This window comes from Aphidius gifuensis, linkage group LG1 (assembly GCF_014905175.1).
Source record: "Aphidius gifuensis isolate YNYX2018 linkage group LG1, ASM1490517v1, whole genome shotgun sequence".
In the NCBI taxonomy this organism is placed as follows: domain Eukaryota; kingdom Metazoa; phylum Arthropoda; class Insecta; order Hymenoptera; family Braconidae; genus Aphidius; species Aphidius gifuensis.
This window is the reverse complement of record NC_057788.1, coordinates 3187524-3206845: the sequence shown is the minus strand read 5'-3', so window position 1 is coordinate 3206845 and position 19322 is coordinate 3187524. Positions and strand designations below refer to the sequence as shown.

Genomic DNA, 19322 nt, shown 5'->3' with positions numbered 1-19322 from the left:
CATAATAAATATATATATATATATATATTAACAAAAGAAAAAAAAAAAAAGAAAGAAATACATAAAATTAAAATTATATTAAAAATATTAAATTAAATATATTGCACTTTTTAATAATAATAATTTTAAAGTAATGAAAAATTGATTAATATAAACCAGATATTACATCAGTAACTTTTCCACGTTTTGAAGAATTTGATGATAAAATATTTTTACTCAATCCATGATTATTTGTTGTTAATAAATCACCAGAATATTTACCAGCATTAAAACGATTTTTACCAATATTAAATTTATCATGTGATTTGCAAGTATTTGGAAGATACATACCACCAGTATCACTGAATGAAAATTTAATTGTTTTATCACAACCAATTGATGATATTATTGGTAAATTATTTTTCATATTATTATCATTTGATTATCTATATAAATATCATCATTTTTTAAATGACCATTATAATTATTATAATCTGTATATTTTTTAATTAAATAATTTTCATTTTTATAATAATTATTAGTTGAATTTATTTCACTAAATTGTCGTGTACATTTTTTTTTATTTTTCATTGTTTTCATTGTTTCATCAATTTTATCTAATGATTTTGATAATTTATTATTTTTATCAATTATTTTTGAATTAATCATAACTGTTTGTAAATTATAATCTGTTATATATTGTAAACCACTGTCACTTCCACCTTTATTTGATAAATTATCATTTTTAGTTTCATTAAATACCTGATGACATGATTCAGATCTACGTATTTTTTTTTTAATTTCATTTGATTGTCTTGTTGCTGATTTATCATGTTTTTCATTTGAATTTATATTAAAATTTGTATTATCAAATGAATTTAAACTTTCAAATTTTTTAATTCTACTAAATATTTTATGATTATCATTATTAAAATCATAAATTAAATTATTATTACTTATATAATCATGACTCATTGATCTTTCAACTGATTTTTTTTTATCATAATCATTTAATTTTCCTTTAACTTGAATTTTTTTAGCTCCATTTGTAACAATATTATTCGATGAATTTTTTGATGAATTATCATGATAACTTTTTGATATTTTATTAAATTTTTTATATGTCTCTTCATGATTTTTGGCATAATAAAATTTCTCTTCTTCAATATTAATACAATCATTTTTATTGGTATTATATTTTAATTTTGATGCACTTAATAATGAATCACTTCCATCATCAAGAGTTTCTTCTTCAGCATCATCAACATCATCATCATCATCATGAGAATTAAATACAACTGGTGATGAATTATTTATAAATTCATCATTTCTTGTTGCTAATATTGTTGATAAACATGGTAATGCACGTCGAGGTGGTTGAGGATATAATATCGCTGGTATAATTTCATCTTCAATATTATTAGCACTTTTAACAATTATTTTTAAACTATCATTATCAATAATTTCAGTTGAAGCATTATTATTTTTATTATCTTTATTTTTATTAACACAAGCGTAATAATCCATATCATCATCTCTTGTTACTATTATATTATTATTACTAATAGAATTATATTTTTTTTTATCATTATCATTTATTAGTCCAACTCTATCTTCTTCTTCAGCATCTTTAACAATTATTCTTAATTCTTCAATAACATCATCAATTGTTGTTTCTTGATCATTATCTTTTATTTTATTTTCAATTTTTTTATTTTTATTACATATATTATCTGGACTACTTGATCTTTCAGATGAACTTATACCTTCATCATCAATATTTGATGATAATCTTTTTAATTTAATATTATTTGTTGGTAAAATTTCTATATTTTCATGGCTATTATTATTTGATTTATCAAATTTTAATTTTTTAATTTTATTTTGTAATATTGTTACTTTATTACCAAGTATTAAACATGTTTCTTCAGCTTTTTCAAGACGTTTTTCAAGTTCATCAACATCAACACAATTATTTGACCATTTTTTAATTTCAATTTTTAATAATTCAGTTAGTGTATCTTGTTCATTGTCATTATCAATATCAACAAGCCAATCTTCAAGTATTTTTGGCTCTAAACCTGCTTCACATGCTTCAGCCTGAAAAATATTCATATTTGTTTTTATATTTTTAATAATAATTGAAATTATAAATAAATATTTTACCTGAATATAAAGTTTTGTTTGAGTTCTTGGTGCTGATGTTAAAAATGCATTTAAAAATGATACACCAGCAACTCTTAATGCAAGTGCTGCACGTGGAGCAAGAAGTGAACCAGCTAAAAAACGAAATCTTCCACCTTCACCATAACGAAGTCGTAATGATGATACTGCTTCAGTAACTGCTGCATGTCCATCAATTGTTTGACATACTTTTGTTAACAACTAAAAAGTAAAATGAAAAAAATATACCGAAAAATTTTTAATTATCCAAATAATATATGTTGATTAGTTGACAATTAAATTATCAAAATTAAAAATGTTATTTATATGTGTTTTTGATAAAATTAAAATTGGAACGTTGACCATTTAAGTAGCAGTAATAATGAAATTCTGTAATACCGTATAGTATTAAAAATAAAATTCTCAAAAGAAATAAATGATCATAAATATATATTGAAGAAAAACAGGTTCTTCTTCATGCGTAATGGTATTTCTTGAATAACAAATTTAAAAACTGCAATATTATTTATTTAAAGTGTCAACAAAATAATGTGGTGGTTTTTTTTTTTTTTTTTTGTAAAATAAATTATTATAATTTATTTTACTAAAAATTTAATCAATCAATGACTATAAAAAATTTAAAAATTATTTTTCTGTTTAATTTAATTAACTAAATTAAAAATAAAATAATTAACTGTAAATTTTTTCATGTGATGTTTAAATTCCCCAGATAAAAAAGAGAAGAAATAAAAAAAACAAAAAAACTACCTGAAGAGCAAGAACACGAGACCGGTTCAAGCTACTGGTTAAACAAACAGCAAGAGCAAGAAGACCAGGTTGTGCTTGTGATAATAGTCTTGGTACATCAGCACATCTTTCAGCACATGCTGACAAACATTCAACACAACCAAGTTCATCAAGTGCTGCACGTCGTGTACCAATTCTCGCTCCATTTTGTCCAGATGGTGGTGTATTTTGTATCAATTGTACACCACGTAATGTTTCCAATAAAAGATTTATTCCATCAGCTGGTGATGATGCAAACTCTTGTACAAAACTATATTTAATTTATAATTATTATTATTCAAATTTTAATAACTCTATTTTCATGTACAACAAAAAATTTCATCAAATAGTTAATTAACTTTTTTTATTTGTTACAATGAAATGAAAAAAAAATAAACGAAAAAATATTACGTATAGATGAAAGTAACAACTCGATTATAATTTACTTTTTTTTTATATATGCTTGTATATATGGAGAATATATTAATGATTAATGATTGAATATTCAAGTGACTCATGAAAAATAATATTAGTAAATAAAAAAATTAAAAAAATCATTGTGTTACAGTTATGAGAGTACCTTGGAAATGCAAGTCTTAAATCAGCTCGTAGTTTGTTGAGTAATTCACTGACAGATGTAAATTGTCGTAGAGTCATTTCACCACTACCAGATACATATCCAGAACTTGAACTTGTTGTTGATGGTAATGTACCATGAAAATCAGGTATATTTGATATTGGACGTCTTCCCCATCTTCTCAATGCCATTGCATAATCTTCAGCATTATATGTTGGTGGTCTGAGTCTTTCCTGAGTTAATAAATAATTTTCTAAATTATTAAAATGATTAATAAAAAAACAAAAATATATAAATATACTTGTTAATAATTTTTAAAATATATATAAATCAAGTTTCGAGTAATTTTTTTCATTTTAGTTACTTGCAAATCTCTTAGACCGAAACCGGAAAATAATAAGCTAATCATAAACTTCCGGTACTTTTTTTTTTTTTTTTTTATTATTAAATATATATACTACAGTATAAAAAAACATGTAAATATAATAATGAAAAATTGTTTTATCATTATGAAAAAGTATATGTCAATTTTGTAATTTATAATGAAAATGATTTGAATCAAAAAGAAAAAATTTAAACAATAGTTTGTCGTAATTTTTGCAATGAACATTATTTTTTATAATAAAAAAATGAAAATTTACGATTAATATCAGTTGTTAAATTTATAAACATAGTTTTTTTTTTTTTTTTTATTATTAATAATAATATAGTTTATTTTTATTTCAGTTGCGACTGTAATTTTTTTTTTTTTATTTTCTTTTCACTCAAATGACACAGTGCGTTTTCACATGAATTACACAGCGAAAAAAAAAAATTTTTAAATCAGTTCTCATTGATAATAATAAAAAATGAAATTGTATATTTTAAAAAAAATTACTTTTTCATGTTGAATTTCCCATGATTTCATGACGAGCATTTCATCTTCAGCATTTGGTGACATTTCCGAATCACTGTAACAAAAATAAAAATATAAAATTGATTATTTAAATTAAAAATACAAAATTATCAACAACATAACGGTTAAATTTATTTATTTATTTTTTTATTATTTCGTCATGTAAATGGTAGATGTTACGACAAAATTATATCTGTATATCGACATTCATTACTTGTAAGATGAAGAAAAAAAAAATTAATAAAATCCGGTTTATTAAAGTGAAAAAATTAATGACAAGGTACTCTTTTTTAATATCAATTTTTGAAGTTATGCTTTTATTGGATCTTTAGCTTTTATTTTTTATTATTTTTATCTTATTTTTTTTTTTTTTACTTTTTCATTTTCTTTCAACTGCTGTATAACAACGGTAAATTGCTGCGATCCAGTCGTTTCGTAAACCACTGAACGGAATAACGTGTCGATCACCCCTTTATCTTTTTTTTAAAAAAAAAAAATTTATATTTTCTTCTCTTATTTATTTTCCACCAGTATTTACTCATTTCTTTTTCTTATTTATTCCCAGATGTGTATACTCCTTTGTTACGCAAAACGAATTTTAATTTTTTTCTTATGAATTTTCTTTCATAACTTCCGTACGTTTATTTAGTTTTTTTTTTTTCTTTTCTTATTAACAAACACACGTGTTTTTGAGATAATCTATTACGTGTTTTGAAAAATATACATATTTTAATTTAAAAAAAAATAATAATAAAATAATGTAAATATCCTTGGGAATTTTCTTGATAATATCTTGATATTAATTCACATTTACATCATTGTACTTTGATTTTAAATTATAATAAAATAAATTAAATATTTTTAAACAAAAAAAAAAAATTCAATCATTTCAATCATTTGTAAATAAATATTTAATTTTTTTTTTAAATAATGTCATTTTATTTAATGATTAAATTATTTTATTGTTAGAAAAAAAGAATTATTTAATTATTGATGTTAATCATAGTGTAAAATAATAAAATAAACATCAAGATATATGAATATATCGTGACAACACGAGTACAAATTTAAATTAAAAAATAAAAAAAAAAAATATATGACCATGCATCTTAACGTGGTATTCATGATAGTCATAGTCAGTTGATTGTATACTTGGTTCATAGATCAGTGAATATATTTTACAACTTGAATTTACTACAAGTAGTGTGAGGACAGCTAAGGCATTGACCTGTGCATGTTAGTCACGAGTACACATTGATTCATATATATATACTGTAATACATTATCTACATGTATAAATGTATTTACTGTATGTCAAGAAAAAGTAATTCTATACTGTACTTAATGGCACATACAAATATACAATGAGGGTGAAGGAGAAGGAATAGAGTATCACGTTATTCAAAGACAAATAAAATACCTTTAAGGCTTTAACCAATCTACGTGGACAATATTGTCTCTTTTTTTTTTTTTTTTATTTTTTATCTGTCTTTTTAAGGGATTCTATAATGTCATAATATATTTGCTGTTATAATATTTACAAATTTATACGTATATAAAAATATATAATTGGAAATTTTTTATCAACATGTTGATAGAACAAATTTCCTGCAGGAAATGCACGAGGATAGATGAAAAAAATTAAATTTTTCATGTAATATTATTCTTATCTATCATTATAATTATATTTATTTATTTTTTAAAAATTATACATGAATTTTTAGAGATTAATTTATAAATATGATGTATGAAAAAAAAATTTTTTTTATCCTTTAACGTGTTGTATTTAAAGAGTATAAGTTTAAATTCGAAATTTTTTTCTTTTAAATTTTATTGATTTATGAATTATGTAAATACACGTGTTATTAATTTATTTATTAATGAAGCTAAATATATAAAAACACTGCAGACATATTTATATTAAATTTAATAATATATATTTATTAATTAGATATTTAATTTTTATATTTATTTTTATTTTATTATGATTTATGTATATAAATTACGTGTTAGTTATTATTAGATATATATTTTATTATAATTATTATATATTTGATAATAAAATTTATATATAATTCAAGTCTAATATATCTATTATATGATATAATTATTTTGTTATAAATAAATTACGAGTTATTATTAGATGATATATCCAGCTTGTTATTTTATTCAGATATTTTGAATGGATAAAATTTTAAATCTAGTTATGCTTCACACTTCTGTTAACCAGATTATTATCAGTCGATATGGCTATAAGCATATAAAGGCATAAAGATTAATGTTGGGATGAAAATTTTTTCATTATACAGTCAGGAAGAAACGCTATGTGGCGCCCGCGCAAATGAATATACTAATTTAATTGATAAATTGCATTATTTTTAAATCTAGATTATACCATCAGTATCTAAATTCAAGTTTACACATTGTATATTATAAATTTATTTATATTTATTGTTAATATAAAAATAATTTATAGCAATAAAAATATAAAAAATGCACAAATCGTTAAATAAATTGCTTGACAAATAATAATCCGTGACAAATTGATGAAAAAAAAATTTTTTAAATAAAAATTTACGACGATAATAAATAAAAGCTTATTTGTATGAATAATATAAATGTTGTTTGACTAAAAAAGTCACGCTTCAGTTCATGAGAATTTTAAATATAAAAATTTTTTGAGAAATATATTTGTTTAAAATTTTTCTCGTGTGATTTTTAATAATATTTTAAATATGGTTAATTTAACTACTTAAAATTTACAAATATGTTTTTATTACAATGTGAATTTAGCTTTTTTATTTTTATTTATATTTTTTTGAATAAACATAAACATATGAATAAAATAATTGTACTTATGAGTGACCTCATTACTTTTCAAATGTAGTGCATTTGTGAAAACTCGTCAAACATAACTTTGTTTTCACGTTTAAATAATTATATTTTCATTTGACATCACGCACATTTAAACATATTTTTATTAAATGAAATTTAAATTAAAAAATTAAAATAAATTAATATATTTGTTTGTTTAATTATGATTTGAAATTGAATGTATATTAATGGAATTATATTTTTTTTAAAAATTGAATAATTTCAATAAGTAAAATTTAACAATATATTTTAAATTATAACTAATATTTATTTGAATATTAATAGAATTTTTTATAATTTTAATTTTTAAATTTCGAAGCAGAAAATAAATTTCATATTTTTTCTTTTCCAGTTGCGTTGAAATTTTTTTTTTTTTCTCAGTGTACATTACAATGATAATTATTTGTAAATTAAAATTATAAATATTTCAAGTGTATTTGTGTTTCATTTTCATGTAAACATGTATTATTAATATTTAAAAAAAATTTATTTATTCGTATTACACGCGCATCCGTTATACATGTTGATATACTAATGATATTTTATTATTATTTATATGTTAAATTAAATTATTCATTGAAGTATAATAATACCAATTCGAAATATTATCTTTCAACTTCGCAGTAATTAATATGACTTTGTTATTCACACGAAATATTAACATGAAGGGTAGAGTGAAATGTTTTTTCAGTCATCATAATCAACGGTACATGTATAATATAAATTTATAATTTTTCATTTTTTCATTCACTATTGTTTTTATGTTATTTATTTATTTTTTTCATTTTCTTTTGTTTTATGCATGATCTATAGTTACTTGCGTGTGTATAATATTACTATTGCTATTTTTCAACACAAATTTCCGTAAAAAAAATAAAAAAAAAAACAATTATTTAATTATTTTTTCGTTGGAAAAAAAATAATTTTTTTTGGTATAATATTTAATGGTAATTAAATATTGTTAATTGCATGAATAAATGATGACATTTATTTAAAAAAAAAACTAATCATTCGCATTGGAATAATAAAAAAAATAGGAATATTAATTTGTAGTTTTGATTTTTTTATATTAAAAATATCTATGAATAATTTTTCATTCAAATGATAAGAAGAAAAAAAAACTAATTTGTCTAGTTTTATAGAATCATTAGTTTCATCACCAAAAAACAAATAATTTAAATTTTGATGTAAACGTTAAAATATTTGTTTTGTGATAACGATCTAAATTTATAAAATATAAAAAGAATAGATAAAAAAATTAGTCTCTAATAATGTTTAAAAGTAGAAGCACAAAAATATTTGTCATTTTGATGATGGTTACATGGATAACTTGTATTTACAGTAAGTGTTATATGTAAAATTGTTTTTTTAAATTTCAATTATTATAAAATTAGTATAAAAAATTATTATCATGATTTTTTCATAATGTTTTTATGATTAAAAAATAGATTGTCATGGTAAAATTCCAAATAAAATTTATGGTGGAAGACCAGTTAATTCTGAAGCTGAATTTCCATTTGTCGTATCATTGCAATTTAGAGAATCACATTATTGTGGAGCAAGTATATTAACTGAATATTTTATAATAACTGCTGCAAATTGTGTTTTACTTGAAACATCACCAATGGTTTACGTATCGAATATCAAAGTCCACATGATATTCGAGCGAGAAAATTATAATGAAGAAGTAATTTATTCAGTAAGTTATATTTTACCTCATGAAAAATATGATACTCGAAAATCATCGATTCATGATTTGGCACTGTTAAAAGTAAGTAATTATTATTTTTGATTAAAAATTATTTTTATCTCTGACGTTTAGAAAAACATTCATAAAACAATCCAAAGACTTTTATCAAGTTTCAATTGAAGTCTTTTAATTATTTTCATCACTTATATATTATTATTTTTCATTATCATTGTCACTATTATTTTTTCTTATCATAGTTGGAAACACCAATTTTATCACATACTGATGAAATAAATGCTGTATTACCAACTTCATATGTTCGTGGTACAATGAGTATTGGCACTGTTGGTTGGAAAAATTCAGGAAATTTAAATTTTTTGATAATGACCGTCGAAAGTGAAAATACGTGTCGTTTAATTTATGTGAATTTTAATTTTCGTAGAATTATTCAAAAATGTGCTACGACAATATATGAAAATTCTGGTTTTTCTCAGGTATGATTTATTTATTGTTCAACAATTTATTGCTCAAATTGTGTGATTATATACAAGAAATATCTTTATTTTATTTTTTATATTTTATATTTTTATCAGGGTGACGGTGGTTGTCCAGTAGTTCGAGGCAAAAATATTCATGGAATAATATCCTTGTATTTTCCCCAAAAACCAAGAAATATCATTTTTACAGATATTTATTCACACGTTAATTGGATCGTATCAACAATGTTAATTTATAATTCACAATAATGTAAAATATTGATAAATTTTTTATTGTCTATATTTTATAACTTAAAATTTATTCGAAAAATTAATAAAAAAAATATAATAATTAATGGATAAATAAGAAAATTATATAAATTTCAGTTACAAACACATGTTGATTATAGATTTATTTTTTTTTTTTTTTAAATAAATAATTTTGTTTTTCATTTAAATTTACGAATTAAAATTATTATTTCATTTCAATTTAATTTCATTAAATTTTTTTCTTTTTTAAAATATATAAAAATGTGTTTTTTTTTTTTTGAAAAAATTATTATGAAATGATTTTAATAGTGATAGTACTTGGTTAAAATTAATTTAACCAATGATGAATAAAAAAAAAAAAAAAAAAATTAAAATTTTATTTAATAATAATACACAATAATAAAGTATGTATAAATGTGCATGTTTATATATATTTAATACGGTTATATCTTTAATGTAGTTAAAGAGAGTTAATTACAAAATCGCGTGCTCAATAAAATATTTCTCATAGTGCTATTAATATTACAAAATTGATATCGTATATCTTCACAGTTAATCATCACTATGATGATCATAATTATGGTGTTAATATAAAACATCAAAATTATCCATTATCATTGGTTATTGATTAAATTTTCAAACAAATATAAATCCAAGAAAAAAATCATTCAAATTCATTTTTTTTTATCAAAATACTTAATTGGTTATTTATTTATCAACTTGATTATTTATTTGAAGATTTATCAAATCAGTTATATTTATTTATAAATGAATAGTTGTTTTTTAAAATTTTTTTCCTTGTCATTTTTGATGATGTGACAAAAGTACTTGAATTAGGTCAAATTTTTTCATTTATTTATTCATTTTATATGAGTAATAATTTACTAAGGACAATGTTTCTTTGCTTTTTTCTTTTTTACGGGAATTCAAATGATTTTAAAAGTCAGCATTTATGATGTGAATGAAGAACGTGACTTTTTATCCATACTGTGAAATTTTTATGATTATGATAAATGATTATATTGCACTGTTATAATTTTAGATTGTTATAATTATCATCAACAAACCAACGATTTCTTTTTATAATGTTATTGTAATTTAACATTACAATTATATATTTACAAAAAAATAATTGAAAAAAAAAAATGATTTGTTTATAGTAATTTTAAATTGACCCTTATATAATTAATTAATATATTTTTAATTTATTTTTGTAGAAGCAACTAAATATTATTGTAATTCAAAATAATATTTAATTTATAAACTACATGAAAAATAAATTTAGATTAATAAAATTTTGATGTATATTTTTAACATAATGTTTGTTTTATGAATTATAATTTTTTTTTTTAAATTTGCATAAAATTAAATTTTTTATTTTACTTTGTTTTCTGCCGTTCTTTGTTTGTTTTTTTATTTCTATGTTTTTTATATGCTGACAACATAAAATTTATGTAAAAAAAAAAAAAAAAATAATGTAAAATTTCGCGTGACGAATATAATCTTTGTGTGGTTTAAAATATAACAACGTCATTTTTGCAAACGTGTTATCGTCATGCTCTGGATCATCATCTTATGACGATGTAAATTAAAATAACTTTCATGCGACAGTTTCTCATATTTGTTATTATTTTTTTTTTCCCTCAATCATATTTTTATAGTTGATTAGATTTCAATTATTATCATGAGCTAGTCATTATGTATATATTTTTAAAACTATGCTGATATTAAGAAAGTATTTTTTCATAAAATCGATATGATTGTAATGATATTTTAATCCATATATCAAACAAACTAATCAATCAAAAAAACTATTTAACAATTGACATTTAATTATTTCTTTTTATTTCGAAACTGTTATTGATTTAAAAAAAAAAAAAAAAACATTTGTACACGTGTAATTATGAATTTTGCAGTAATTTAAATTATTATTTTTCAAATAATACCTAAAAATTATTCTTTAAAATTGATTGAGGTAAAAAAAAAAAATTTAATTCATCAAAATAAATGATTTTTAAAATATGCATTTGCCTTTTGGCAGTGCTTTAAATATTTGAATATTTTTCATATGTAAATTGTACCAAACTATTGGGTACCTGCAATTTTATTATAAAACCTGTATTTTTTAAAATTATACAGTAATTTGTGATAAGTGTTGATAAAAAAATACAGATAAATTTAATATACATTCAAGTATTCATAGTAAAATAAAAAGTCAACCAATTTACACATAAATTTTTATGCAAAACAATTTTTTCTACGCATATTTAACAACCATATATACATATACAATTATTATATATGGATGAAAATAAAATTCTTCATTTTTTTACTGCACCCTCATCTACAAATATTTTTTATATGGCAATTAATTTATACCAAGTTATAAACATAAACTGACTTTTCTCACACTATCACTTTGATAAATAAATACTACTAAAAACTGTATATATTTTAAAACAGTGTCAAAGACAAACACACATTTATGATATTATAAATAAAAAAAAATATATCCATCAAATAAATTAATAATAATTGAATTTTTAAAATTATTAATATTTATTAATTTTATTTTTATGTTATTTATTTCAATGAAAACTAATAAATTAAATGAAAAATTAATACTTTTTTTTTTTAATTCTATATAATTTAATTTTTTTTTTTTAATACCTTATCAATTGTTATGTCATCAAAGTCATCAACACAATATAAACTTAATAACTCCAAAATATTCACAAAAAAAAAAAAAAAAAAAACATACACTGCTGGGATTTTGTGTATTTTTTGAATTATAAAATTAATCAAACATTTTTAGATTGAAAAAAAAAACCAAGTATTTTTCTTGAATTTGGTATTTATAAAGTGAATGTGTGGGTGGCTACGTTGATAGCAAAAGGTAGACTGACAGTAAGAACGTATTCAAGTATACCGCTTAGTCACCTGCTTGTAAAGTATAATATTTACCATATAAAAGTTGAGGGGGATTCGTCATGTGTAGATGGAGGGGATCGATAAAAGGGACTTGCGGTATAAACAAGAAATAAAATTTACACATATTCAAGTCTCAATTGCATGATACCATTGTTGTTGCTGTTAACTATAGTTGTTAAAATATTGTCCTCAATTTTTTTTTTTTTATATTATATTCATTTAGATTTAGAAAAAAAATTATTTTCTTACTGACAATATCATTGTCATTAATTTTATTATCTTTAAATTATATTTTCATGCATATCAAGAGTATAAAAGTGATAAGTGATTATGTTGAAAAAAAAAAAAAACAAAACAAATCACTTGTGTAATATTTAAAAATAGTTGTAATTTTATTCAGAGTCTTTATAATTGATAAAAATATTTTAAATTCAATCAAAAGCTTTGTGGTTTAATTGGCTCAAATGTAATTAAATATTCAAATTTTAATTGACCCCACGTTGTCAGTAATTAAATTGATTTTTCAATTAAAAATAATATATCGTAAATTTGAATTTAAAAACTAGATGATTATTATTGACTCTTGATAAAAATGATAATGCTATTACCGACAGTTAAAATTATCAACAGCTAATAATTAAGTTTAAATACCTGTCGAAAAAAAGACTATCTTGTTGATAAGTGCATCCTTTGCACTCACTGCATTTTGAAGATATTTCTGTATCACGATCATCATCATTATAAGATTCATTATGTTGACGTTGTTTTTTAAATCTATCCCATGTACGGCTTATTATTCGTACAATATACATTTGTTTCTTGGGCTGATGATTAATTTGAGATTTTGAATTTCCCATTTTTGTAAAATATTTGTCTTCCAATTTTAAGTTTCAGTGTGTATTTTTAAAAAATCACTTGTATCACTTAATCTTCGTTAACTGTTTATTTTGTAAATTTCATGGTTTTGTAATCAAAGAATTCTTGATTTACTAGGTCGATTTTTTGCATTATAATTTATAATTTTTGTTACTTATATATATATTTGTTATATCAAAAACGTTCCATTCTCTGCATTTGAAATTTATGGCAGTCAGTGCAGCTCATCTTGCACTTCCGCTCCAATTAAATATAGCCATGCTTGATTATTTATTTATCTTTTTTTTTTTTTTTTTATTATTTATTTGTTTATTTGAAATCTTTTTCAAATTTATTCTCGGTATTAAATAATATAAATGTTGACTTTAATAATTATTTCCGCATCATCAAAATTCCCTATATTTGTTTTAAAATTAATTTTATTGTTTACTTTTATTTTATATATTAATAAATGTTGTTTGCATTTTAACTATCAAATTTTAATTAAAAAATTTTAAATATTCATATATTTTTCATTTTTATAAACTAAATTTTTCTTGTATTGTAATTATTATTTTTTTCCAAATCACTAAATCACTGTATTTCTTTTTTTTATAAATTTTTCATCACTTATTAATCACTAGTCAACAAATAATTTATCATTAAAATTATAAATAATGTTCTTCATTAAAATAAACATTGAAAATCAAATGGTACTTGTTTTCATCGAGTTTTTTATGACCTTGTATCTGGAAGAATCTCAGTCTCGAATCTTGGACGCGACACTTGATATTTTATTTATTTATTTAGTTTTTTTTTTTTGGACTTTCTTATTTTTTGTATTTTTTATCATGACACCCACTGATATAATCACAATTTAAGTAAATAATCATTATGAACATCACCGCAGGCGTCAGGTCAACCGTTAATCAACCTGAATGCGTTTATTTTATATTTTTATAAATTTTGGATTATATTTTTTCAATTTTATACTCAAATATTTTATTCATTTTACGTTTCTTTTTTAAATACGAAATAATGCTAAGTCAGTGTAAAACAATTGTAATCCTCTTAAAAAACTGCATTTTAATAAAAAAAAAATATATACATTAATATTACTAATGGAAACGAAAATATAGAAAAGCTCCTGACAAACAAAACATATATAAAACTAATTGATAAAAAAAAAAATATTTATATATATAAAAACATAGAAGGACGAGCTTATTTTATAAAACACTTTGAACATTATTACAAACTGGAATTAAAAATAGAAAAAAATCACAAATCTCTATCGTGATAATAAAAAATTTTAAAATAAATATTTTTACAATATTTTAAAACGAAAAACTAAAAATAACAATATATATAAAAATATATTTGTAAAATTTAATATGTATAGAGTTTGCCTGATAAACTGAAACTGAATTCAGAAGAAGGTAACATGTAACGCCTCTCACAAGAGCAGGCTCTTGATGTTTCCAGTTAGTAGTGTGAGTTTCATATACAGGTATTATATTTCAACAACTATTTCAACTCATGAACAAACTCGATGGACTCTAGGTCAGAGTCACGACCTACGATGCTTCATTCTCGTCGGAGTATGCGTGTTATATTCAACTGTTGCTCATCAAATATATATATACAACCCTGATAGAAAAAAAAAAAAACTTACATGATAGTAGTCCATAAATGACCTCTCGAATAACCGCTAGCTTTTCATTATCTAAAACTATCAATTTGCACGAATAATATACCAAATATAATGACATCAAAATAAAATAAAAAATTTAACAAAAAAATATTGACCTATATAAATAGAAAACATTAAATTACATTATTACATTAAACAATAATAATTTTTTAATTATTATAATTATTATTTAAATTTATTTACTATTTGTGTTTAAACAATAAATTGTTAATTATATTTAAATTCAAAATAATACACAAGTAATATTATATCAACAATGTCTGTGTAATTTTTAATGTATATATATATTTTTTGTAAATATAAAGATTAATAATAATATAGTAATAGTAATTGTAACTGTTTGTAGTACATATATGTTTATGTATATATATTTGTACAAGTGTGTATATATATATTAAAGATGTACTGTATAATTTTATTATTATTATTATTTATGTATAACATAGCTTATTGAAGCAGCATAGCGATGTTTTAAAGTCAAGTAAATAGTTGAATGCACTTTTTTGTGAAGCTATTAACCAATGGCATATTGATATGTTATTTGTGCAGATGCAGATTATCTGTGAGATGGGGGTTTGTTAATCGCACATGAATATGTATATGAGTGTGACCATATGCGGTAATGCATGTATATAAAATAATTATTATATACATTGAAGCAAAAAAATAATAAGTTATCATTATATATTAATAACAAATTTTATATATTTTTTAAATTGATTGTTTGTACACGAAAATTATGTAATTTTGTTTATTTAATTTTTTTATACAGTAAACAGCTTTGTATAGTAAACAGCTTATTATTAATACAATTATAAACATCATAATATTTTTTAAAACATACATTTTTTCATTACATCCGGTGTATTATTAGATTTTTTTTTTTTTTTTCAAAGAAATTTTAATTTTCTATTGGCATGTATTAAAAATAAAATCAATATTTTATGTTTCCTTGGCTGTTTACTTTATCTTTAATTCTTTTTGAATATTCAAGTCTGTTTATCGAATTAAAATAGAAAATTAAAATTTCCCTCTGTATAGGAATAAACACTTTTTTTTTTCTTTTTTACTTAATTTCAATTGTTTTTTTAATATTTAACATTAGTATAGTATATATAATTAGTCGTACATTTGGTAAATTTTATGGTATAGAAAATTTAGGTATACACGTAAAATACTTTGACAACCTTCAAGATATCCAAGGATAATTGTTTGTAATATTATATTATAATTAGAGCTTGTTAGCTGCTAAGTAACAAACGACTTTGCAAAACGATTGTTATTGAAAATTCAAACAATAAATGAAAATAATAATAATAACGAAACAGTTGGGATGAGTGATTTTCTGAGTAAAATCAGTGCATTGATGTACTGAGATCCCTATGTATTAAGATTTATAATATAATGATGTCAGAACAACGGATTAGCGATGCAAAAGACGACGAATTTTCAACAAGCATTAATGTAAAGCTCCATGCGTTTGTTACTGAGAAGCTTACGCAAAATAAACCACATTACAAAGTTTCATGTTTTGATAATAATAATAATAATATAAATAATTTATCTCTTTGAGACGATATTACATTTCTATATATATGCGGTACTAGTATGATTATTGAAACGTTAAAAGTGTTTTTAATAACGTATATAATATTTATTTTATTGAAAGTTTTATTAAAAAATATAAACATCAAAAATCAAAATATAATATTTGTTAAATTTTTTTATTACAGCTGGTTTATTAAAAAGTTTTTATTTTATTCAACGGAATTTCAATTTTCAATTGACTTGTGGTAAAAAAAAAAATCAATATTTTTTATTTACTTGGTTTGTCAATCTGCTTTGATTCTTTTTAAAAATTCAAATATGTTTGTGTTTGTCGAATTAAAATAGAAGTATTTTTGATAACGTATATAATATATATTCATTTTATTATTATTATTATTTATTTTTATTGAAAAATTCAATTGATTTTGTATTGTAAAAAAATAGATAAATATTTGAGCCATAATTCTTTAATTATATTTTTTAAAGAATTGAATTGTATAATTTTTTTTTTTTTATAATTTCAATAATTTGTTAAGAAAAAACTTTACTTTTTATATATTAATTTTTGAATTATTAAATATACTCGCAATAAATTAGTAATAAATTGTGACAAAAAAAAAATTGATTATTTCGATTTGAACTTGATAAATTTTGCTTTTTTCAAAATCAAAAGTTGTTTGTTATTTTTTATTAGAACTAATTAGTGAATATTTAAAAAGCAACAAAAACATTAGATAATTCATCATATATCAACTTCATCATGTATCAACTTTCTCATAGAAAAAGTGACATTTTTCAAACTGAAAGTATATGAAAATTGTTGCAATCATTAAAAAATAAATGCAGAATTTTTAAACAAGTCTTTTTTTTTTTTTTTTCAATAGTTTTCACATTGAATCAAGGTAATAACGATATTATTCTATCTGTTATTCTATTACTATACTATAGTTACAGTTATTTATCATTGAATAAAATTGAAAAATTAAAATATACATAATATATTTACGATATATTATTGATTTAATTTCATCTTCTATGTATAAACAAAAGATAATTGGTAAATCAATCTAACATCTTTATATTTTTTTTTGTATAACTGTTAACATATTTACATATGGCGAATTCATTAATTAAATTTGTAACTCAATCTATATCTATAGTGTAAAATAAACTTGATATAATATACTGTAATATTGTTTTTTTTTTTTTTTTTCATGTAACATATCATCATCCATGAATAAGTATATATATGTATACACAATCTATAGATTGATAAACTTGATATTAGAATATGTCATAATTTAATTATATATTCTCAGCAGGTCAAATATATAATGTTAAATCAAGGTTAACTCAATATTAGTCTTGTTGCAGCTGATTAAATTATATATAGCTATATATATTGATTAAAATTTTAGGGCTGCAAAATTGAAGGGATATAGTTTTGGCCATTATATGAAATATTGTTTTTGAGCAAATACATGGTACTGATAATTTAAATTTTCAATAATCCAATTTTTAAAATTTATATTTTCTACTTTTTATATCCTGTTTTTGATATAGGTATATATTCTATAATAATATATATTAACGTTTATTATACATGTAAATTAATTTTTTTTCATCATAATATCACATTTAATTACAATTAAAACACACAGCCAATTTTTTTTTTTGAATGAGTTTTTTAAAATATTTATCAACAGCTAAATATATACCATTGAGGAAGTACAGAAAGTACATTGCAATATCTATTTTTTTATTTGCTCAAGTGTCTTGTACCATTTTCAAAATAAGTATATTGATAACATTTTGGAAATTTTTTTTTTTTAAATTTTTGACTCATCATAAACTTTTGTCAAGTATACTTAATTGTAAATTTGATATCACAAATATAAGTTTGAGAGATAATTTTATTCAACATTAATACTTTTGTTTTGACTTATTGAAATCTTACATAAAAGACAAAAGCACAATGATAAATGCGCAGAATCATCAGTAAGTAAACTCCTCCCACGAGTAGAGGCGGGTGCATAGTGATAACTATTTTTATTTTTGATATATGCATACGATATATAGTTATATACCGCAGTTCAAATAAAAATATTTAACTCAAAATTATCCTCTCAAACAATATTGAAATAGAGTTTTAATTAAAAATATTTACACAATTTTTTGAAAATTTTTATAAATAAATTGATATATATATATACAATAAATTAATATAACATAAATTGTATAGATAAAACCAAATGAAAAATGGAATATATAAAAAATTTATTTGCGAATGTCTATATTTGCATCAATCTTTGCAAACCTCTTGATTTAATCAATAATCACACCTCTGACCATTATATGTATTCAAGTAATGACTGATTAATGATTAGATATATGATTGATGGTTTATATCAGAATTGAAAATGACTTTATATCCACATCAAGATGATCATGCGTTTTATAGCTTGATGAATTTATGCATCATGAATACGTTGCAGTCTCACCAATTGTATATATATGAATCTGAAAATCAATTTATAAATATTTAAAAAAATTTTCTTGTACTT

At 21.0% G+C, this 19322-nt stretch overlaps 1 protein-coding gene across 1 annotated transcript; it reads right to left on the bottom strand.

Moving 5' to 3' along the window:
* Positions 1 to 105: 105 nt before the first annotated feature.
* On the bottom strand, positions 106 to 13822 carry LOC122847850 (MATH and LRR domain-containing protein PFE0570w). The gene is made up of 8 exons (XM_044145707.1): positions 13293 to 13822; positions 4383 to 4455; positions 3509 to 3738; positions 2911 to 3199; positions 2146 to 2364; positions 1090 to 2079; positions 577 to 1053; positions 106 to 403 (listed from the first exon to the last, which is right to left on the bottom strand). The coding sequence occupies exons 1-8, from the start codon at positions 13496 to 13498 to the stop codon at positions 146 to 148; spliced, it is 2742 nt and encodes a 913-aa protein (XP_044001642.1). The 5' UTR covers positions 13499 to 13822; the 3' UTR covers positions 106 to 145.
* Positions 13823 to 19322: the final 5500 nt, after the last annotated feature.

Coding starts and splice junctions, on each gene's coding strand:
- LOC122847850 (XM_044145707.1), bottom strand. CDS start 13,498: ATGGGAAATTCAAAATCTCAAATTAATCATCAGCCCAAGAAACAAATG. Junction 2,365..2,910: donor CTCGTGTTCTTGCTCTTCAG/GTAGTTTTTTTG, acceptor TTTACTTTTTAG/TTGTTAACAAAAGTATGTCA. Junction 2,080..2,145: donor AAACAAAACTTTATATTCAG/GTAAAATATTTA, acceptor AATATTTTTCAG/GCTGAAGCATGTGAAGCAGG.